The sequence below is a fragment of the Haliotis rubra genome, unplaced genomic scaffold (genome assembly GCF_003918875.1).
Source record: "Haliotis rubra isolate DU_JTF1 unplaced genomic scaffold, ASM391887v1 Scf143, whole genome shotgun sequence".
Taxonomy (NCBI): Eukaryota; Metazoa; Mollusca; class Gastropoda; order Lepetellida; family Haliotidae; genus Haliotis; species Haliotis rubra.
Window position 1 is genome coordinate 1,082,379 of NW_025765370.1, and position 25,253 is coordinate 1,107,631.

At 38.9% G+C, this 25,253-nt stretch overlaps 1 protein-coding gene across 1 annotated transcript; it reads left to right on the top strand.

Moving 5' to 3' along the window:
* The first annotated feature begins 4,751 nt into the window (after positions 1-4,751).
* On the top strand, positions 4,752-24,461 carry LOC124269224. Its single transcript, XM_046704240.1, has 10 exons — positions 4,752-4,847; positions 6,769-6,827; positions 7,365-7,390; positions 8,507-8,846; positions 11,573-11,870; positions 16,904-17,079; positions 17,386-17,483; positions 19,981-20,047; positions 20,505-20,669; positions 22,976-24,461. The coding sequence occupies exons 1-10, from the start codon at positions 4,837-4,839 to the stop codon at positions 22,984-22,986; spliced, it is 1,251 nt and encodes a 416-aa protein (XP_046560196.1). The 5' UTR covers positions 4,752-4,836; the 3' UTR covers positions 22,987-24,461.
* Positions 24,462-25,253: the final 792 nt, after the last annotated feature.

A 25,253-nucleotide genomic window follows, 5' to 3' on the forward strand; every position in this document is an offset into this window, starting at 1 on the left:
GTGGCGACAAAGGAAATTGGCTGGGCAGGGGTACGTCGTCAATTAGACTCACCCATTTGGAGAACAACGCCATCGAAACATCACCATGACGTACAAGGAACCCCGATAGAACCCCATCAAGCACCTTAGAGACTACATTGGACGCCAAAATAGAGCTGGGGCTTCTCCTGTACAAAATCTGCAGGATTGGCGCATCGACTCCGTGAAGAATGGCAGAGGAATTCGATGCTTAGACTTACGAGGCATGATTGTCAGTATGAGGGGGAGACTGACACATGTTATCCGTGCGAGGGGTGGCAACACCAGGTACTGATGCGGTCGCCAGTGATGGTTCATACAATCACAACAATTATATTATTTGAGAACTTTTTGACAATTAGATTGGTGACGTAGTCATGGTGACCAAACTTTCCGGCATTGTCCAGCAATTTCAGTTTTGTTTTTGTTTTAATCAGAGTCAAATATTTCTGTTAACATTTTAATACACGGGATTTTTTATTTATTTTTAACGTGTAGTGTTTCTGTACTTATTTAGATAAAATGTGGGTGATGCTTCATTTAATCCTTTTGTGTACATGACCATATCCACACGTTTTTAACTGTTTGTTTCCAAATCGTTTTCCAGTGGCATCATGTTATAACAACTACAAGACAGCATGCTTAATACCATGATCCAGACTTTCATAATCTATGAATAATATATTATCTATATAGACAGAATGATTAATCATATACATTTATTATATATCTGAATTCATACTTTATTAACTAGAATTTTACCCCCAAATGTTTACATTCCCATACATGTACCTTCCCAGTAAAATCCTGGTGCTCTAGCCTCGACACATCTGATAAAAACAAATGAATTGGACCTACTTTTGTATCAAATACTTTAATCCAATCATGTGTAATATTGTATCCAGGGCTGTTTAGTTGGGCTATCTGTCTCCTCAAACACAGAAGCTCCTCAGCAGGTCAACAACACTTTATTCGGCGTCAAATATACAATTACATGATATTGCAGCAACGCACAGATAGCATCTCAGAGGGGATCATCAGTCCACCTGCCTTGCCGTTGTATGAGGGTCCAGTCCCGTTGAACGCCAGAATTCTATATATATTCTCACTTCCAGGCATCCTTGTATCGTATGTACAGTACATGTATGGTCAGTCCGCAGTATCCAGTACCTCATCCACAATATTAAGCTTCCGTGGCCAAAAGGCCATATGCAGTTGACCTACCTATACATGGCTTTGCTGACGGCCATGGTTATAATGGTCAAACTGCTCTGTAAAGATTTAGATATACTACTTTTACTTAAATCAATGAGTGAGTGAGTTTAGTTTAACGCCACACTCAGCACTATTCCAGCTATATGTTGGCGGTCTGTAAATAATCGAGTCTTGACCACACAATCCAGTTATCAACAGCATAAGCATCGATCTACGGAATTGGGAACCGATAACATGTGTCAACCAAGCCAGCGAGTCTGACCACCCGATCCCGTTAGTCGCCTCTTACGACAAGATTGGGTTACTGAAGATCAATTCTAACCCGGACCTTCACGGGTGACTCAACTCACTGACAGGAGCACACGAACGTATCTATACTCCACTTTAAAACCTATATCCCGCCAAATTGCCAACGATAATTGTCAAAAACACTGAGATCTGAGATTGATTTACTACACCTACTGAAATTATTTGGTGTGCAATGTATTATGTACTTATTTATAGATAAAGAAGATAACAACTTTTCGTTTATAACGATATTTTCCTTTCTTGATAAGCAACCACCATTCTTAAAAATAAATCCTTCAGAGATCGATTTCCCATAAGATCAGGCAGATCGATCAGGTACCGTAAGAGCCCAACTCTATTCTGATGGCCTACAGAGTATCACAGTTTGGAATATGTCATCAGTCATCGTGCTTTTGGATGAGCTATTTCAGTAGAATGGATGGTTTTACGAGTACGTTTATCTCACATACTTCCCGCTATCTTATTATCAAATCCTAAGAATGAATCAACTTACCCGCTTTTCTACATATCGCCATATCGCAATGTCGCTGTATCGCCATATTGCGTCACCAAAATCGCAATATCGCCTTTTCGCGTAACCGCCATATCGCCAATGGCGCGCCGTTTTATCGCCATGTCGTGTCGTGTTATCGCAATGACGTGTCGAGTTGTTGCCATTTCGTGTTCCGTTATCGCCATATCGTGTCTAGTTATCGCCATGTCGTGTCGTGATATCGCTATTTCGTTTTTTACTGTATCGCAATATCGCTATATCGTGTCGCCATATCGCAATATCGTGTCGTGCTATCGCTTTGTCGCGATATCGCCTAGATTTTTTCAGGGCGACAAAGCGATGGCCCGAATGAGCCACCATTCTTAGACATTACGTACATATATAACGTCTTAAAGCGACACATGGGAAAGAACACTCTGCCCAAGCATACTGAATAGTGCTGGTATTGGCATACAACCTGGATACAATACATCATGATACTAAAATTTTAGTCACAACGATATATTGCCAAAGTATACGAATCCCGATACAAGGGTATATACGATACGTATCACGATACTAAAATCTTTAATTCTAACATCAACTATAAAACACCTCAAGATCAAAACAAAACCATTTTAAAGTATTTCGTCAAATTCCACCGGCGTTTTTCAATGTTCATTCGCAAATGAGATAAGTAAGTTTATACAAGGACTTTGTGAATGTTAAGGTCACATGCAACCAAAAAATCAAACATAATTAAAACACAATTATCACTTCTTCATGACATATAATATGCATTGCTGATTATGAAAAAACAAATAAACAAAATTATAAGCGTATAGTCGCAAATCAAAAGTGCAATATTTTGTACTTGGGTTTACCTCCCTCGAAACGAAGCAGCCGGGATACCGAACCCAGTCAGAGCGGGTGGGTGTGCACTCAAGTGTAACGGCTGGTTCATTAGCAGATGCCGCCTCCACGGCTCAATTGTGTGTGTATATATAGAAAGTTTGGTTTTGTAAATACATGCTCATTTTTTGTGTATAACATTTTGCAATCAACAGACACCATAACATGTCATGTGTTCAAGTATCACACCTGCCTGTCTGTGTAATTACATAATGTGACAGAGACCGAAGTCGGGCCATAAATCAATGCGTTTTGTTTATGGTGTATAGCCTTATAGGTGTTAAGTTCAAATTGCATGTGGTCAGTGATTGCAGTTGTGTATTGAATATTGTCATTAGCAGACAGGCAGGCAGACACACAGGTGTCAATAAAACAAGACATTGAGTTTTGTCTGTGACAACGACATATCTATATCACAGTTAGAAATTCTGTCAACGCTAAATAATGACATTGCTTTTAAGTATCGAACTGAGAAAGTGACTCGGTAAGAAGAACGTGTGGTGAAATAGACAAATGAAATTATATAAACAGTTTATTTACTGTCATAACATACAAAATGCTCGCAACTGTGAGATATCAAAAAAAAACATTATGAAACTAGCTCACACCAAAGCCTTCACCGAGTATTCACCAGACAGCCCGCTTCCAAGTTGCGCGAACCTATTTCACTGCGCACGTGCTATGAGCGCAGCCAGCTGTTGAAACCCGTATTCCCCAGAAAAGTCTGGGGAAAATTAGTGAAACGTTTGAACTCCGATTTCGCGCGTTTTTTTTCATCGCGTTATTTTTCAACTTTATAAGTTGAATTTGCATTTTTTGACGCTTTGTTTCGGTAAGTCCATAACGAAAGGTATCAGAATCTGCAAAGTTGTGTTTTACGTTGCATGTGACCTTTAATAAAATGCGAGCGCTGTGTTTGACCAGAGACCATATAATAGATATGGTCTCTGGTTTGACACAGTCCCTGACGCAAGAATTTCCGAGAAACTTATGAAGGGAAAATAAGTATGCATATATTATAATCATCAAACAAAAGTAAGTCTTCCTTGACAGATATCGCGATTCGGCAATTGTCAAAGTTCAACATCGATGTATCGTGGCCCATTTGAAGTATTTTATCGGGATATACAACAATGTAAAATTTTGTATCGATTCACTGTACATATCGGCGGCTCATGGATCGATGCATCGATGCGTATCGATGAATCGTCACACCACTAATGTTCATGCTATTGATCACTGGATTGTCTGGTCCAGACTCGGTTATTTACAGACCGCCGCCATATACATATCTAGCGGGAATATTGCTGAGTGTGGCGTTAAACAGCAAACCAACCCAATCACGGTATTCACAAGTATTCACTACCACTTTTCTCGAATAATCAGCTGAAACTTTTGGTATCCACAACACTGAATATGGTAGCGTATAGCAAAGGTACAAGTAGGCTTTCAACAGCCATTACATGTACATGTATGTTCAGCCTTGCATTAAGCATCCATAAGGTTCTATTGAATATTTTAAACCACACATTCTTGGTCATCAATATTTCAAAAGGAGAATTTAGCTGAGAGTATTTTCTTTGTATAGAATTTGATTTGCGAAACGGAACTTGAATCAGTTCTATTTGTATGTTTTTGGATGTATAAACTGTTTTCAGTTTTACGTTTTGTCGCATTTCTGAGTCAATACCATTGATGTGATGGGACAAAGAGACTGTTTTCTTTACTCAGCTGTCAAACATCTCAATCAAGACAAGTTTTTTTCAGGGTGGGTTTTGTTTAATCGTTTACTTACCTCCCTTTACCCGGAAGTCCTTGTCGCGCAGGTGCCCGTGGTCGTTGTGATTGACTACAAGAATTATCAGGTTGACAGTTTTGACAAGTGGAGATGATTTCAGACAACTGACAAGATGAGTTTCAGGTAAAGTTTTGAAAACCCTATATTTGTTATTTGTTTTGATATTTTAGTTTGCTTTCTCTTTTAACGTATCTAGGCGTGATAAGTATGGATCATGTTCGAAATGGAATACTGGTGTTGGTGTTATCGCATGTTTGATCTCCGTGCTCTGTTGTTTTGCTTTTCCCAATATCTGCATTGACCAGGTTCGACACTGTCACGGGGGTATTGCTCTGTACAGTACGGCACGTTTGACGAGCATCCTAAATTTACAAATACAAGATTGACCAGGCTCATAGAATAAATGTCTGCAAACCACAGTGAAATTATTGTATTATTAAAAATGGAGAATGGAAATGTGGTCTTAGTCATTCATGTAGGCCTAGGACGGTTCACTTCTAATTCATTACGTGTACTCTGTTTGGCTAAACTTCAAGATATTTTGTAGATACAGGATAATGGGATTGGGAAGAATGTACATTGTATGTCATGGTAATTAATCATGGTCTTATTAGGCCCCATTGCCACTAAAATATATTGTGTAAAAACACACATACATAAGTTTAGTTTTCAAACTTTACTTTGACAATGGCGACGTTTTGGTATAAATTCTTAAACCTTTTTCAAGAATATGGGTTAATGATGGGGGTACACCAGCTTATATACAAGATACATGTTCATATGATAATGAGACAACAATAACCAAAAAAATTTTAAAGGTGGGAAAACAAGGCATCAAAGAAAGTTACATGGTGAGCTACAATAACATGATGATGAGCTAAGATAACAAACAGACGTATTTTATTTCCTAAAAGCATCACATTGGGGGCATTCAAGTACCACCACCGGCTAATGAAGACAATAGTATTTTGGTAATTAAATGTGATAATGTAAACTCTATTGTGCCCAAAGACAGAGACTGAAAATGTTCAAATGTTGACATTGTGAAGGGTGTGTAGTGACATGTAAATCAGTATTTTAGTCCCTTTCAGAAATAAGACTTGAGTATGACAGAAGTAAATGAATCAAACACAATGAACTTGAACTTCAACTAGAGATTGAAGCAATGTCTAGAGCAGGTAGATAGGGAACATGTTGTACAAGAAATATTGCTGATGTAATAGTGGTGGTCCGATTAGTCGTAGTGACTAAACGACCAAGCAATCGATCACAATTTCTCATAATCGAACACAAACAATTCTGGAACACTTGTTTTCATTAACAATATTTTTCACAAGGTTGGTTTTGTCTGTTACATTTCGTAAGCACTACAAGCTCGTTTCAAGTCACGATTGAATTTATCTTAAAGATTCCAAGAAATTTTTGTTCCTAACATACTAGTTATCCTTTAAAGATGTGAAATTTTGCCCAAAAAACCACAAAGAACTACTTGTTTTTTATCTTATTTTTATGTGCATTAAGAAATTTTATAAATGATGCTAACCAATTATTTTCGATGATTGATCGGTAGTAATGAACCGATCATCAATTATGAGGTTTTAACCAATTCCCAACACTATGATGTAATCTGAGCGCTGATTTGTCAGCAGTTGCTTGTGTCTCTGGAAAGAACAAGGTCATGTGTATCCATTGTTCGTGGGCAGTGGATGGATGTAGTGTATACAAATCTGGAAGCCTAGATTGTAACAAACATCCAGCAAAGAAGATGTTCATACATGATTGACCGATTTTTGATTATCTGGGGTTCTGAACTTTGTTCTCAAACTCTGACATGTTATATACCTGATTTTTTCGTCATTAAAAAGAAAATTATCTTAGCTTAGGGGCAAGTTCCTTATGAAATCAAAGACCAGCATGTTAGCCGACAGTGGCGTTGGACAGATAAAATGTCAGAACCCTGCAGCTGATTTAATGACACTGACACCAAAGTAAGGTTGTGAACTTAGGTTTGCGATAATTGCATTCTGTTTCTTTTTTTTTTCAGTTCTGCAATTCGATTTGAATTGGATGCAAGGGACAAACCTCTTGTCTTTTGGCAGCTTGGTACGTGGCACTAGTGACTTGATATATTTCTATCTGTTTTATGCAAATTTTACTTTAAGGTAAATTGTGACACACTGAAATGTAACAATTTTGGAGTTGTGTGTGAGGTAATTTGTTTTCAAATGATTTAGTTGCATGGGAGAAGTTTTCTCTTTTCACCATTTTGTTATGTTTTTACTCTCGACATATAGCATTTGAGATGTGACTGATAGACGACTGAATCAGTTATGTTAATACCACACTTTGAAATGATAGTTATTTATAGATCTGTATATATGATAAAAATGTTTGCAGAGTATATTAATCAGTTCATTTACTTAATTCAAATTAGCCAGTTATTTATACAAAGAAGAAATCTAAAGCTTTTTGGTCTCTTATCCACAGGACCAAACGTTGGTATCCAGAATATGTCTTGAATAGATCTATGTTAAGGTCATTGATGTTGGTTACCATAGCAATTAGTAATATAATCTGGGTGAGGCAAACCATGGACGCTTATATTATTCCATCATTATAATGGGGACATTTTTATTGCAGCAAAGGAGAAAAAGAACTCTAGAAAAGTAAGTTATCAGGAATTTTGAAAATGCATTTTATATACGTCCACATAAAACAGTTTTTGTCTCTCATTTGCCAATCATAAAAAGTTTATTTTAGGGTTTATTGAATTTGGTTCCAATTCCAATGGTTTTAATGTTATTTTTCTCATTTCCCAGTTGCACATTTGAAAGAAACTTGTCCTGACCCACCTGACCCACTTTTTGATGTAACCTGTCATAACCCACTTTTTGATGTAACCTTTTAATGACACACTTTTTGATGTAATCTCTGATGATAGCCAGTAATGGTGTTCATGATTCATCCCCTTGTTTTGTGTTCAATTTGTACAGTTGTGAATTTACATTGGACTGGTTAGAATATCAAAATATACTAAGAAATGAATTATCAACCTATCTTGTACTTGCCCATATTCTTTTTATAAAAGTTATGAGATACAAAACTGTTAATCACCAAATTAATGTGGCCCAAAATTATTGCGAGTGTGGACACATGTTCTAAAATATTTTATGAAGTTAATGCAAGTAGCCTTCCCTTTAAAATATATAAATATTAAAATAATCCTCCTTACAAGTTGGTGCTATAGTACTGACTGACTGACTGAGTTTGGTTTTACGCCGCTTTTAGCAATATTCCAGCAATATCACGGCGAGGGACACCAGAAATGGGCTTTACTCATTGTACCCATGTGGGGATTCGAACCCGGGTCTTCGGCGTGACGAGCCAACGCTTTAACCACTAGACTACCCCACCGCCCCTGGTGCTATAGTAATGGGTGATAGTAGTTTGATTGAATAATATATTAGGGGCGGTGGGGTAGCCTCGTGGTTAAAGCGTTGGCTCGTCACGCCGAAGACCTGGGTTCGAATCCCCACATGGGTACAATGTGTGAAGCCCATTTCCGGTGTCCCCCGCCGTGATGTTGCTGGAATATTGCTAAAAGCGGCGTAAAACCAAACTCAGTCAGTCAGTGAATAATATATTAGTTGTTGCTGGAAATTATACTTCATCTGTTACTAGTGCTAGACTTGCTATCCACCAAGGGATCTGTGTACCTTGTAGATCCAGGGTATTAGGTGTTATTAACCGATTTTGATGGTATATAAAAAAATTCTTTTCAGTTTGATTATAAAAGCAGAAATCAAAGATTTCCACCGAGGCGATTGCACTTTGAGGAGCACTGTGAAGAATGTCGTTTCAATACGTCTCACAAGCATTCCCACAAACATCTTCCGAGAACCAACTTTGTGAAGAAAAACATGACAGACATCCGAAGTAAATACCACAGCAATTGCAGTGACCGTAGTGAGAAACCTTTTGCAAACAATGTGATCAACCGTTGTACGCCTCGGCGGAGGAACACCAACTCCATCACGTTGACGGACTTACAGCTGAACACGCTGTTGGATGCGGTGCGGAACATGTCTCCCAGCAGTCCGAGCACCATCAGATTCAAGCTGGGTGAGATTCACTGTAGTGTTGTCTTATCAAACTGCAGTGGCCCCAGGTTATTACAGAGACCCCTTAAACCATGCTGACTGTACGGGGCAGAGGGTGGGGGGTAGCCAAGTGAGTGAGTGAGTTTAGTTTTATGCCGCTTTTAGCACTATTCCAGCAATATCACGGCGGGGGACACCAGAAATGGGCTTCACACATTGTACCCATGTGGGGAATAAGAACCTGGACCTTCAGCATGATGGGTGAACGCTTTAACCACTAAGCTACCCTGGGCGGTGGGGTAGCCTAGTGGTTAAAGCGTTCGCTCATCACCCCGAAGACCCAGGTTCTATTCCCCACATGGGTACAATGTGTGAAGCCCATTTCTGGTGTCCCTGCTGTGATATTGCTGGAATGTTGCTAAAAGCAGCGTAAAGATTCACTCACACTTACTCACAGAGTTAATGGATCAGCCTGGGTGGCTTGTGTGATTAAATGTCATCATGACCCAACGATGTGGATTGTTGCTTATGTTGTCAATCACCAGTTTCTCTGGCTTGGAATTGATTGTTTCACGGGTCGATGTCTATTCCCATCCCCTCCAATCTACCAGTGTTACATGTCTGTTTGTTGGTTGTTGTTTGGTGGGGAATTGACTTAGAGCAGAGAGAACCAGAGAGGAAATAATCTTGGATGGGGTAGGGTAGGGTGGGGTGGGTGGAGATGGAGGGGAATGTACTGGGATTGACATAAGGGCCAATTCTCCAGGGGTCAATTACCAGGGGGAGTTTGCCAGGCGGAGGGAATGGGCCTGATAGCTGGAATATTACTGAGGACACTGTAACAAAATCAACAAAAGGAAACATAAAACATTGTGATGTATTACGAAATGATTGAAATATGGAATTCTTCATCTTCATTTAGGGGAAGCAGTAAAAGACACAACACATACTATGTTTTTCATGTACTGTGGGACAGTGGTCACCTTGGGATGCTCAAATTTACAACATGTAACAAAATATTTATGATTGTGTGGATGACACTGCTACAAAAAGGCATACATCAGAGAGTATGACCCGAGGGAGAAGCATACAACGTATTTATCTTTCCGCCATGTTAAATGTTCAAAACATCATTTTGTTTTATGTCAAAGATCGCGACCGACTATGTGAAATGTAAACAAAATGGCGTCTGCGTCTCGACTGGATTTTTAAAATCAGTGAAACATATTCTGACAAGCGTAAAACTGCTATAAAAATGGTTAATTATGTTTAAGTTGAGTGTGCAAACCACTCCATGTATAAACTAGCTTAAATAAAGCAGTGAAAGTCGGTAAAATAAATCTGTACAAAGTGAACACAAAAACGGCTGATCAAACGGTTTTTGAACTCCAGGCACGGCATGCATCATATTATGACGTCATACGATTGTTAGCGCTTCAGCTTCTTGGGGGAGAGCTTGGCGGATACCATGGAAACGGGTAATATCTTTTCCAGTTGTCACCCTCCTGGGAGGGGTGACACGGAAATTTGTTAAAGCGTCATTGACCAATGAAATTAAAGTATTTTACATGAAGGTAAGATAATGTAGCCTGTCGAACCTGTTCCAGGCAGGCCATTGGGGTAGCCTAGTGGTTAAAGCGTTTGCTCCTCACGCCGAAGACCTGGGTTTGATTCCCAATGTGTGAAGCCCATTTCTTGTGTCCACCACCATGGTATTGCTGGAATATTGCCAAAAGCGGCGGAAAACTAAACACTGACTCACTCTACCAGGCATCACTCTGTGCGAGATGCATCCACCCAGTCAGTGAGCTCCATCACCTGGTCCTATGCTGAACATCAATGATAATGATTTGATGTGTCGATAAATATTTTTTTGATTTTTGTAAAAAAGGGAAAGGAGTCCATTTCCAAGGTACCAATTATTCTTTGCTTGTATTCAGAGGCGTTGCAATGAGTATTGGGTGGTTGCGATTTGATTTGTATGGACTGTTGTTCATGCCATCGACCTTCGGTTTTATTGGCCCTAAATATGGTTCCCAGTGTCCTGCCCGTGTAGATGTTGCTGTAATTCAGGTTGATGCTGATTCATTGCTGACACTGATAGCATACATGGAATCCCCGACTACTGGTCCCTATACTTTTCTGTTGTGATAACACGTGAAAATCCGGGTTAGAATTGATCTTTAGCAACCCATGCTTGTTGTAAGAGGCGACTAACGGGATCGGGTGGCCAGGCTTGCTGACTTGGTTGACACATGTCATTGTATCCCAATTGTGTAGATTGATGCTCATGCTTTTGATCACTGGATTGTCTGGTCCAGACTCGATTATTAACACTGTCACCATACAGCTGGAATATTGCTAAGTGTGGCGTAAAACTAAACTCACTCACTCACTGTTGTGATATGACAGCTTTTATGTAATATAATTATTTGGTATCGGAATCTGAATAATTGACTGACCATGATTTCAGTGGAGAAGTTCTTCATTTCCCCCCTTCAGCAGTGTACACACAAAAGTAATAGTATCTGCAGAATTGAACATGAAACTTCTCTTCTGTAACAACTCTTCTGTTATATATCAGATATTTTATTCATTAGGATAAATAATTCACTTGCCATTCAATTTGCAATTGTCTTCCGTTTTGTTTAGTTACTGACTGTACATAAGTCAATTGTGGCAAAGAAATTAAAAGTGTGTAACCATGGTTACCCCAGTGGTGTATGTTTTTATTTTTACTGTTTTCAGATGGAAAGTTGAATAAAATAAACGTTAACTCAAACAGTGACAAAGACTCCCAAGAAGGCGAACCATTACTGAATACTAAGCAGAGTCAAGCCACAGTTTCTGAGAAGACGTACGACCTTGACCCTGCTGCTATGCGCAAAGAGATTGTACCAGTTCTGCGCCCCCTGGAGCTGGAACGTCCTCGGGGTGTTGACCGAAGTGGGATGTTTGATGGAGGAAGCCTGTCTCCGATATTGGACGAGCTTGAGTCGTCTTCAGATGATAAGTGCCTTAGTAGCACAGCAGATCAGGATGGCAGGTGAGATAATGGCAAATATTCAACATCTGGGTGCGGGTTTATTGATAGATTTCATAGTCATCTCTTGTTCTAGGATTTTAAAAATGTATCTATTATTTAATATTTAAATCATTCGTAGATGTGTTTATTGCATTTATAGTAAGTGTGTATAGTTAAATTATTTGTGATTTGTGATTTGTAATAAGTGAATTTGAGATGAAAGTTTAAGATAACTTTTTGTTGTTTGTAAGAAATTCAAAACTTCATTACACTGCTTGCTGATGTGAATTAGTCGGCATTGAAGTGGTTGTGGCTAGAAGAGAGCTTGCTTGGATACATTCAGCTTTTTAGCTGCGTAGAAAATTCTGCAGGTTCAATTTAAAAGATATTTTGGTTTAAGAAATGCCATTTTACCATATATTTAAGAGAGTTATAATTCCCCAGATATGTCGTGATAAATACAATCTTTCTCAATTGCAGTCTGACAGTAAATATTTTTTATTTTGTTTACTACTAGTACTCCATTTTATCTAATGCATTTCTATGCTAACTATTTTCTTGTCCCTAGATATAAATAGAGTTTATCCTGACCGTGTTGTTTTGTCTACACCCATGCTTTTGTCCTCTCTTATTTGTTTAATGTAGAATAATGACAATCATTATGGATATACAGTACAACCAGAAATTATTGAGAATTTAAGATTGTAATTTTGTTCCTTCTTTTTCACTCATTACTCACGTATTAAATGTCAATATTAGCAGAACATAACTCCAGATTCAAAGACAGGTGAACAGTTAGTATTTTGTCAAGTCACCATGGGCAGCAATGCAGGCTTCAATGCGGCGGGGCATACTACTGATCAAAGAAGTTAGAAAGTCGTGGTCCATGCTGTCCCAATATCGGACCACCTCTTCTTTCATTTCAGCAATATCTGTCAGATTTTTCTTATTGACACTTTCCTTAAACATTTTCTATTGGATTTAGGTCAGGGCTATAGCTTGGCAAATCTAATAATGTCATATTTTGGGTCCGAAACCAGGCCTGTGAATGCTTTGAACGATGTTTTGGGTCGTTGTCCTGCTGGAAAATCCAAACATTTCCATAGAACACGTGAGCAGATGGAAGTAAATGTCCCTCGAGAATATCTGTGTACCGCTCACTGTTCATATTCCCTTCAAATACACAGAGGGGCGTTGCCCCTAACACAGATATGCCACCCCACACCTTATATTTCGAACTGTACTTTGGGCGCTAATACAAAAGTTTTTCAGTTTGTTTGGTCCAGAATTTCAGTGTATTAGGAAACAGCCACACAGAACTTTCATCTGAGTAAATCACATTGTCCCAGTTAAAATTTCTATGCTGTACGCACCAGTTCAACCTTCGCTCCATATGTTCAGGTTTCATGATCGGTGATGGAATCCCTAGACTTTTCTGCCAACCCATTGCATACAGCTCAGTTCTTATTGTCTCCTTACAGACAGCCACAGTCCTCTATCAATCATATCCAGCCTTAAGGTTTCTAAACTCCTTCATTTTAGAAACAAGAATACCAAGCTGCCTCCTGTCACAGACAGTCAATTTTCTGGGCCTACCTGCGCCTCCCTGGTGCTCAATGCCATATCCATTTGCAATATTTTTCAAAACACGATAAACAGTGCACGAAGGGATGCCTGTTCTACTTGAAATCGCTTTAGCTGATCTGATGTCCTGGATCCGGTTGTATCATTGCTTTATTAACTAATGTCAACATTAAACCCTAATGATACATTAAATCCTTAATGCATCATTAGTTAATGGCATCATTAAAAACGGTTGTATCAAACACTTATTAGCCTATCATTATCTAATGACGTCTTAATGTAAATATTTCGTTAAATCCGGGGATTCCCCTAATTTTTTCCCACAATTCTACGCTGTAAACATGTAAGTGTTTCTCTCGGTCGTCTGTCAAAATGGCATCTTTAGGGCTAAACCTCGGAACAAAAACAAACATTTCGACTGCTGTGAAGAAACACGTCTAAATAATTCTGAAACGTCGCCGATAAACCTAGAATCGGTTGGGATGTTTTGGAATATACACGAACACGAACGCCGAAGTGAGCTTTCCGCCATATTGGATAGTGTGTACAAAATCAAGTTTCGCTAAGGCCAGTCATAGGACGCCTATTATTATATCATGTATATTTCATATTCAGTTGTGACAAATGCATCGCCTTATTCCTCATACATTTTAGAATCAAATTCCAAATGGTCTTTGTCACTATAACCAAGTGTCTAAGAAAAAACAAAACATATTGGGTGTGAAAACGGGACGTTGTGCTCATTACACAGCGCGCTTGCTAGAAATATAATCAAAGCAAAAATCAGATTTTATACTGTGCAGCATTTTCTCAATTTTTTAGACATCAGTTCGTCTATTCGTAGCATGCATGAGCTCAATATTTTTAGAATATGCACGGAAAGAGTGTCGTAGCAAGAACTAGAAAACTTAAAACTTTCTATGTAATTTTATAGCTGTAGGTAGATCCAGTGCGGTGCAAACGAAATTCTGGCGCAATGTTCACTTTTCCAGGAAGTTTAATGACGCTCTAATGATACCCCAGGACCTTCATTAAGTTAATGATGCACTAATGACAACAGAGCATCATTAAAACGTTAGTACAACAGAATTTAATGATACAGTAGTTAATGAACGTTTAATGGCACGTTAATGCTTCATTAAAGTTTGATACAACCGGGTCCTGTTATAATACTCTAAAATCAACTTCCTCTTCTCTAAATCATCCATACTGAGGATCACTGAAAATGTCGTCTGCTAGCATCAAAGAGAAATTGTGTATGATTTGTTCACATTTCTTTAGGTATTGGTGGGGTAGGACAGTGGTGAAGGCACTCACTTGTCACAGTAAACAGGTTTGATTCCACACATTATCTCCAACATGATTATGTCACATTCAGTTGTTGTAGCAAGCAATATGAGAGAGGACAGTAGCATTGGTTTGTGTTGTTTGTGGCCAATCGTTATGTGCTTATCCATGTCTTCCTCCGACAGCAGCACCACCTAGCAGGCCCACGAGGAACTACTGTAGCTGTTGTACTAACAGCTGACGATGTGACCAACAGCCATCACAGGTACCCAATATCCCCTAATCCCAGCCCCCATTGAATATTGTACTTGTGTATGTCTTGAGAGTTAAGAAATATTATTGGTACATAGATTGCTTGATAGGCAAGTAGCTTTATTAGTAGTTTTTTCACTAATGAAGTGTTATGACATATGTTGCAACATCTGATTGACTAAATAGAAGACAAAACATGTTGTTTGTAACTTTACATGTGTATTTAGATAGCATAATGTGGGGTTTTACAGTAAGTGTGACATTTGCCTTGACACAGACTTCTGAAGGCTTCACATTTGGTAGCCCAGGTCTTGAATGAACCTTGTACAAGTGCCAAGGGACATTACTCTGCACACATTATATAAATCAACTTATCAATTTGAATGTCATATATAATTATGTTTGAAATGATATTTTGTGTCATATGCTTTGTATTGAAATATCCCTAATATGTGTTTTTTATTAGATGTTGTTAATCTGGTACTGGTGTGTAAATAACATTATCTTCATAGATCTAACTTGTATAATTATCTTTATAAATGTTTTTTTATCATTGCTTGTATTCAATTTTCTTAGGAAGTTAGTAGTTCTGTGTTGTGGTACTAGAAAACAATTCTTCTAGCCTAGTTAGTTGTTCATGCTCGTTTAGAGTGGAGTGGTCTTACAGCAGGACCACAGTCACCATCTGTGGTTTAAACATTGTGTTGACATATAGACACACCCTTCATGGAACTTCTACCCACAGCCCTGTCAGTGGGACAACATGGTTTAATGGCTCAGTGTCTTGTGGAGATGTTTGACATCAGTCCTAGTACAGGACCACAACCACTGTCACGTCTGTGGTTAAAGTGTCTTGACATATAGACACACCCTTTATGGAACTTCTACCCATAGCCCTGTCAGTGGGACAACATGGTTTAATGGCTCTGTTACCTTGTGGAGATGTTTGACATCAGTCCTAGTACAGGGCCACAATCACTGTCACGTCTGTGGTTAAAGTGTCTTGACATATAGACACACCCTTCATGGAACTTCTACCCATAGCCCTGTCAGTGGGACAACATGGTTTAATGGCTCAGTGTCTTGTGGAGATGTTTGATATCAGTCCTAGTACAGGACCACAACCACTGTCACGTCTGTGGTTAAAGTGTCTTGACATATAGACACACCCTTCATGGAACTTCTACCCATAGCCCTGTCAGTGGGACAACATTATGGCTCTGTTACCTTATGGAGATGTTTGACATCAGTCCTAGTACAGGGCCACAATCACTATCACATCTGTGGTTAAAGTTTTAATGTATGATGTAATTTGATTGGATGGGGTTATGACCTTGAACTTTGCTCCAAATGGAGGTGATGGCAAATAGGTCCAGGGAAATTATCATAAAAAATGAAGATGATATTACACCGGATAATTGGTAATTACTTTGACAGCATATCTAGACAGCATTGTCTGCAAGGGAAGGAAGGGTAGCCAAGTGGTTGAATCGCTTGTCCCCAAACCAATTTCAATCCCTACATGTGTTTTCAGGGTGTTACCATCATTATTGGTGCCCATATTGCCAAAATGTTGCAAAAAGAATCATACAGTAATAAGAAATTTCATGTTTTTGTAAACTTTAAATTTTTCCCATACATTGAAGTTTGGTCACTTTTAAAATATGTTAATATGAATTTTTGTTTGAAACTCAACTTGGATATCTTATAATGAGCAGTTTTCATTCTGAACCAGAAATGTCGATTGCTGATGTCAATGAAATACTTATGGAAGCATCATTAACAATCTCACTCATTGATGCCCCGATTTTGAGAAAAACTCTTTTGTCTTGAAAAGCACTTATCATCACATTGTTATCAAATGATTTAATGATTGAGTGAATCTTGAAGTACAATGTATAGTTAGTGCAGCAGTTTCTATAAACTTACAGCAAATCCTCAGCTCCACATCCAACAGAATCAGTTAAGGTGGCAACAATCCCTTCCGCAACGGTCTCCATGTCCAACTGGAGTGACCCCTCATTCAGCATAGACTTACCTCCCCTTGTTCCACAACAACATCTCACGTTGGCTGAGAAGAAGAAACCGCAGTGGGTGCGGGAGAGAGGTTAGTTTACTTAGTTGTCATGGTTACATGAAACTAAACAAAATGGATAATATCTGGGTACTTCTAATGTCAAAACTCTCATAGTGCTTCATGCATTATATTTTTAAATGATGCATTCATGACAAGTAGGAAGCATCACTCAGTGATGCATCATGGCTGAAAAACCCAGGAAAATATACTACTCAAAGGAACTTTAAGAATACTTCTTTTTGTCATATGCCAGTTTTTCTAATTAGATCCAAGATGGGTTTTTGTTGGCCCAAGAACATTTTCTTTAGCGTAATTTTTTTTTTTTTTTTGTACCAGCGGAGTTTGATTCCTGCTATGACCCCTGGGGTCGGCGGAGTAGAAGCAAGACCAGGCAATCCATGAGTCGAGCTGGCAGCATCCTAACAGATTATCCAGTGAGTTAATAATTTTTAGTTTCTGTATCTTTCAGCAACTTAGTGTCAAACCATCAATGTTGTTCTGGAGAAAATCATCCCGATGAAGGTGTATGTCTGATAGTTCCCTGCAGGTGATGCATGTTATAAGTTGTGTTATTCCCTGCAGGTGATGCATGTTATAAATTGTGTTATTCTCCTGCAGGTGTTGTATGATGTAGGTTTTGTTATTCCCTGCAGGTGATGGATGATATAAGTTGTGTTATTCCCTGCAGGTGATGCATGTTATAAGTTGTGTTATTCCCTGCAGGTGATGCATGTTATAAATTGTGTTATTCTCCTGCAGGTGTTGTATGATGTAGGTTTTGTTATTCCCTGCAGGTGATGGATGATATAAGTTGTGTTATTCCCTGCAGGTGATGCATGTTATAAGTTGTGTTATTCCCTGCAGGTGATGCATGTTATAAATTGTGTTTTTCTCCTGCAGGTGTTGTATGATGTAGGTTTTGTTATTCCCCGCAGGTGATGGATGATATAAGTTGTGTTATTCCCTGCAGGTGATGGACTATATAAGTTGTGTTATTCCCCGCAGGTGATGGATGATATAAGTTGTGTTATTCCCCGCAGGTGATGGATGTTATAAGTTGTGTTATTCCCTGTATGTGATGGATGGTATAAGTTGTGTTATTCCCTGCAGGTGATGGATGTTATAAGTTGTGTTATTCCCCGCAGGTGATTGATGATATAAGTTGTGTTATTCCCTGCAGGTGATGGATGATATAAGTTGTGTTATTCCCTGCAGGTGATGGATGATATAAGTTGTGTTATTCCCTGCAGGTGATGGATATTATAAGTTGTGTTATTCCACGCAAGTGATGGATGATATAAGTTGTGTTATTCCCTGCAGGTGATGGATGTTATAAGTTGTGTTATTCCCTGCATGTGATGGATGTTATAAGTTGTGTTATTCCCCTGCAGGTGATGGATGTTATAAGTTGTGTTATTCCCTGTATGTGATGGATGATATAAGTTGTGTTATTCCCTGCAGGTGATGGATGTTATAAGTTGTGTTATTCCCCACAGGTGATGGATGATATAAGTTGTGTTATTCCCTGCAGATTATGGATGTTGTAAGTTGTGTTATTCCCTGCAGGTGATGGATGATATAAGATGTGTTATTCCCTGCAGGTGATGGATGATTTAAGTTGTGTTATTCCCCGCAGGTGATGGATGATATAAGATGTGTTATTCCCTGCAGGTGATGGATGATTTAAGTTGTGTTATTCCCTGCAGGTGATGGATGATATAAGATGTGTTATTCCCTGCAGGTGATGGATGATTTAAGTTGTGTTTTTCCCCGTAGGTGATGGATGATATAAGATGTGTTATTCCCCGCAGGTGATTGATGATTTAAGTTGTGTTATTCCCCGCAAGTGATGGATGATATAAGTTGTGTTATTCCCCGCAGGCGATTGATGATTTAAGTTGTGTTATTCCCTGCAGGTGATGGATGATATAAGATGTGTTATTCCCCGCAGGTGATTGATGATTTAAGTTGTGTTATTCCCTGCAGGTGATGGATGATATAAGTTGTGTTATTCCCCGCAGGTGATGGATGATATAAGTTGTGTTATTCCCCGCAGGTGATGGATGATTTAAGTTGTGTTATTCCCTGCAGGTGATGGATGATATAAGTTGTGTTATTCCCCGCAGGTGATGGAGGATTTAAGATGTGTTATTCCCTGCAGGTGATGGATGATTTAAGTTGTGTTATTCCCCGCAGGTGATGGATGATTTAAGTTGTGTTATTCCTTGCAGGTGATGGATGATATAAGTTATGTTATTCCCCGCAGGTGATGGAGGATTTAAGTTGTGTTATTCCCTGCAGGTGATGGATGATATAAGATGTGTTATTCCCCGCAGGTGATGGATGATTTAAGTTGTGTTATACCCTGCAGGTGATGGATGATATAAGTTGTGTTATTCCCCGCAGGTGATGGAGGATTTAAGTTGTGTTATTCCCTGCAGGTGATGGATGATATAAGTTGTGTTATTCCCCGCTGGTGATGGAGGATTTAAGTTGTGTTATTCCCTGCAGGTGATGGATGATATAAGTTGTGTTATTCCCTGCAGGTGATGGATGATATAAGATGTGTTATTCCCTGCAGGTAATGGATGATTTAAGATGTGTTATTCCCCGCAGGTGATGGAGGATTTAAGTTGTGTTATTCCCTGCAGGTGATGGATGATATAAGATGTGTTATTCCCTGCAGGTGATGGATGATATAAGATGTGTGATTCCCTGCAGGTAATGGATGATTTAAGATGTGTAATTCCCCGCAGGTGATGGAGGATTTAAGTTGTGTTATACCCTGCAGGTGATGGATGATATAAGATGTGTTATTCCCTGCAGGTGATGGATGATATAAGATGTGTTATTCCCTGCAGGTAATGGATGATTTAAGATGTGTTATTCCCCGCAGGTGATGGATGATATAAGTTGTGTTATTCCCCACAGGTGATGGAGGATGAGAAGAAGCTGCTGCAGAAGATACAGGATAGATCCAAGTGGCTGGCAGAGCTGGGTCAGTCCTTGTGTCTTCATTAGCTGAGGGACATTGGGGTAACCTAGTGGTTAAAGCATTTGCACATCATGCTGTAAATCTGAGTTTGATTCTCTACAAGGGTACAATGTTTGATGGTGTCCCAGCCGTGTTATTGCTTGAATGTTGTTAAGAGTGGCATAAAACCATACTCACTCACCCTCACTTGAGGCCATTTTGTTAAAGTTTTTGGCAAAGAGAGTATTAATGGAACAGAAATTCTCCTGCTATTCTTGACATTTGTCAGAGAACCTTTGGGATGGCAACAGCTGAGCAGAGTTACATGAATACAAAGACATTTCATGATAGTATTTAATAAGACAAAGCTTTGACATTGCTTTCATTTCTCATTTCTCATTCTCCTGTTTGTGTCAACATCATTTAATATATGCAATATTTAATGTGATTTTTATAGATATATTTCCTTTTTCCACTACAGAGAAACAACGAGAAGAACAGCGACTTCAGAGATTTGAGCGACTGGAAGCTGACAGAAAAGCCGTTCAGAACTCTTTCATTGACAAGTTCTCTCAGGAGCGGAAGCCTGTCCCTCTACCGTCTCAGATCAACATTCAGAAAGATAGGTTGGTGTTTGGTAACCAATGTAAGTGAGACTGTTCAGTGGGCATCTGGTGGTGGATTTGTGAACTGTAGATGGGCACCAGGCTGGTAACCCCTAACTTACTAACTGGATTGAGCTGTGAACATGATTCCAGGCAGGAGCACAGGGCTGAGTCTTGGCTGATCCTCGTCACCATCTTAGATTCCTTAAACACACAACAGGGCTACAGATAAGGGGCATACAGGCGTAATGTACGCCTCAAAATCAATTAAGTACGACATAATATAAGATTTCAAGCGTATCGTGAACGCACATAAATACCTTCGTACGTCTAGCATTTAATTTCCGAGCGTATCATGCAAATGGAAATCTATTTCGGATAAATACTTGTTTAGTTTCTTTTGCGAAACACGATTTGACACATAAGGAAACCCCGACAGTAGGAATCCCTTGCGTTGCCATGCAACGATATGCGTCACTATTTTTCGATTGGCTAAAACTACACTGTTCCCATTTATATCCAGTCGGACCTGACATTTCGCGCATCACACAGTCGCTCAGTTATTTCTCACGCGTCTTCAAATACAAACACATGGTTGGAAATAGTGATCGATGAATCGTCCAGACAAACCGCATCAACTTGCTTACACAAAAACATGTCAGTACTCCTTCAAAATTCTCAGTACACCTCCACTTACAATATGATGTGTAAGTACACTCACACACCCAAAAGTTATCTGGAGCCCTGACACAAGATATTGGGACTGTTTTGTTTCAGTATAACCTGATCCTAATGGTTGAAGATGATCCTTGCAGGCTCCTTGTGTTGTTATTGCACTTCTACGGTTTTTTAATGTAATAGCCTTGTGCAGTTCATTAGTGCCTTGGCCTTGTGCAGTAATCTAATGCTTTGTCTAGCAGTTCTTTAATGCTTGGGCCTTGTGCAGTTCTTTAATACTTTGCCTTCTGCATTACTTAATGCTTTGGCCTTGTACAGTTCTTTACTCCTTTGCCTTCTGCATTACTTAATGCTTTGGCCTTGTACAGTTCTTTACTCCTTTGCCTTCTGCATTACTTAATGCTTGGGCCTTGTGCAGTTCTTTAATGCTTTGCCTTCTGCATTACTTAATGCTTTGGCCTTGTACAGTTCTTTACTCCTTTGCCTTCTGCATTACTTAATGCTTGGGCCTTGTGCAGTTCTTTACTCCTTTGCCTTCTGCATTACTTAATGCTTTGGCCTTGTACAGTTCTTTACTCCTTTGCCTTCTGCATTACTTAATGCTTGGGCCTTGTACAGTTCTTTACTCCTTTGCCTTCTGCATTACTTAATGCTTTGGCCTTGTACAGTTCTTTACTCCTTTGCCTTCTGCATTACTTAATGCTTGGGCCTTGTACAGTTCTTTACTCCTTTGCCTTCTGCATTACTTAATGCTTGGGCCTTGTGCAGTTCTTTACTCCTTTGCCTTCTGCATTGGCCTTGTGCAATTTAATGCTTTGGCCTTGTACAGTTCTTTACTCCTTTGCCTTCTGCATTACTTAATGCTTGGGCCTTGTACAGTTCTTTAATGCATTTGTCTTGTGGATTCCTTTTATGCTTTGGCCTTGTACAGACCTCTGCCATATAGTTGCTGAGTATTGCTGAGTGCGGCTAAACTCACTCACTCTTTAACGCTTTGGCTTTGTGTAGTTCTTTTATACATTGACCATGTACAGTTCTTTAATGCATTTGTATTGTGCATTCCTTTAATACTTTGGCCTTGTGCAGTTCTTTAATACTTTGGCCTTGTGCAGTTCTTTAATACTTTGGCCTTGTGCAGTTCTTTAATACTTTGGCCTTGTGCAGTTCTTTAATACTTTGGCCATGTGCAGTTCTTTAATGCACTTTGGCCTTGTGCAGTTCTTTAATACTTTGGCCTTGTGCAGTTCTTTAATACTTTGGCCTTGTGCAGTTCTTTAATACTTTGGCCTTGTGCAGTTCTTTAATACTTTGGCCTTGTGCAGTTCTTTAATGCATTGGCCTTGTGCATCCCTTTAAAACCAAGTTCTATGGATAAACAACTTCTTTATTGCAATGAATGTGACATTTCATATTGCTCTAGTTTGATATTGTTGATATCTTTTAAAGAAATATGTGTGTAAGTTTGACTGATAACTTAAAAAAAAAGACTGACATGTGATGTAACTCACTGTTTTTCAATCCCAAATTATTAAAAATATAATAACATATACAATCTAAAAGTGTCTATTGCAGCAGGTAACCTATTATTTCATATATATGCTGATAGACTATGTTTTGGTAAACCATTTATTTGAAACACAACTTTGAACTGATTTGTTTTCCGTTTCAGATCTGTTGTAACTACTATGCCAGCAAGACCCCTCAACAGAAAACTTCCAAGATGACCAGATTCTATGCACGATGACTCAGTATGGTTCCATGCACATGTGGTAAAGTGTGGAGCCATCTCACAGACAGCATCTCTCTCTGCTTGATCACCTCTTTGATCATGTGGACAAAGGCATTTGACCTTGGATCTGAAGGTCAATGGTTTGAAAACCATCACAGGACTCCTGAATGTTGAAGGTTGCTGGACACAAGGCTTCAACTCAGTCAAGACTCTACACCTTCCAAATTAATTCTTTAAATGTGATATGTGTACTTCCAGTTTCTAAATATACATTTCAAGTGGAAATATAATTTGTGGAGGTTTTGTTGATATGATTCTGCACTTTATGTTTCTGTATTAAATAAGAATGAGCCCAATCCATTGATATGTGATTAACAGATGTATTGATAATAGGTTCTGAGTTGGTATATTGGGCTTGACATTGTTGTCCAGTAGTTGTCAGTTAAAACAATTGACCGACCACTTGGTTGCCATTTTGAAGTTTCTTGGATGTTATTCAATACTTTATTTCAGACATTTCCTTTTTGGCATAACAATTTGTGAATCAGAATTTTACCTAGACACCAGATATGTCACCCTCCTTGACTATAATTCATGTGACGTTTCACAAACAACAACTCCTTAACAGTTTTGTGAAGTGTTGACATGTCCCATTATTTTGAGAATAAGGTGGTTGTGTTCCGAGTTTACAGGTCTTCATCCTTTGCATTGCTTCCATGTAGAATATAGTTACGTTTCGTGGGCATGTTGCTCATTTTCGATGCCATGGTTACATGTTATTGACAGGCAAGGTTTGCAGGGATACAGTATATCAGGGCGGACTTGAGAATTGTGATGCTGGAGAGTTTGGATAGTCTGACAGGACTATGTTCAACTGACTTTTCAGGGCTTTTACAGTTTAGGGAAATAATTGCAGCTGTTACCTTCGTGTTTAATTCTGAACATGAATGACCTTTCCGTTTCAGGTAAAACCTTTTGAAATACAAATATGACTGTGATTATTTATTAATCATCTCAAATCGTTTTGTGTTGGTCCCAATGGAACTGATTCACCTGTGTGGTACAATGTTATTCAGTGATACTGTGGGTTTTTTTCAGTCATTTGCTAGATTGTCTGGTCCAGACTCGATTAAGTGCAGACCACCGTCATATAGGTCAAATATTGCTTAGTGCGGTGTTAAACAACAAACAAAATATATTTCCTTTTTCATATTGTGAAGGTTGGGGTAAATTTTGATTTCTATGGGATATTTTTTGTTATCAATGTTGATCTGTTAACCTGCTCCAGGGCTGTGCTGATGAGGCAACCAATAACCGGTACTTTCCTGTGTGGCCTTTCTAAAGCACCTAACGTATATATCTGAAATATGAAAGCATACAAGTATTGATTACACAATGCCATTTAGAAAGTGATCAAATGTTACATGTTATATTTGGGATTACACTTTCTTAGTAAAGTACAGATTCTAGTACTTTTGTTGGGTTGAGTCCCATCCGGGATTTGAACCGACACCCTCAGAGTCGGGCACCTAATCACCAGCACACAAAGTCAGCCGACTAACCCGCTCAGCCCGAAGCCACCGCGACTTCCACAAAATGAAAGTCGGACAACTGGTAGTCTAGACTGCGGACTTTGTGTACTCCTCTGATAAGTGTAAACTGGCTAGGCTCCCACAGCCGAAAGCTATGATTACACAATGCCATTTTAGAAAGTAGTCAAATGTAAGAAAGTAATCCCAAATATAACATATGTTACATACAGGTATTGATCTTCAAGCAGTGAATTCGAATATAATATATGTCAGGTTGGCATGGGAAACATTATGTCTGCACAAGGTTGGAGTATTTTTACATACTCAATTTCTTCAAGTCAGATCTGTACATTGTGTTACACATTTTCTCAGTCTGAAGGAAGTATTAACAAGAAACCAAAGTTTTGTTTTGACTGTTATTTAAGACATCACATCCTTTAAACTGGACTCAAAGCAGCTATGGGGATGAGTGAGCGCAGGGTATTTAGTGTGATAGAATGCAGATGTTGTACGCTGGATAACTTAAGTACATGTTGATGTTGAAAAGGTGTGACATGCTTGTCACATTGTCTTGTTGGTATGTTTATTGAATGTTTTGCTAGATTTCCAAATGTTGCACAAATACCATAACATTCTTGTTGTGGAATGTATAGCTTTAACATGTATTGATATCTGTTATTATTTTA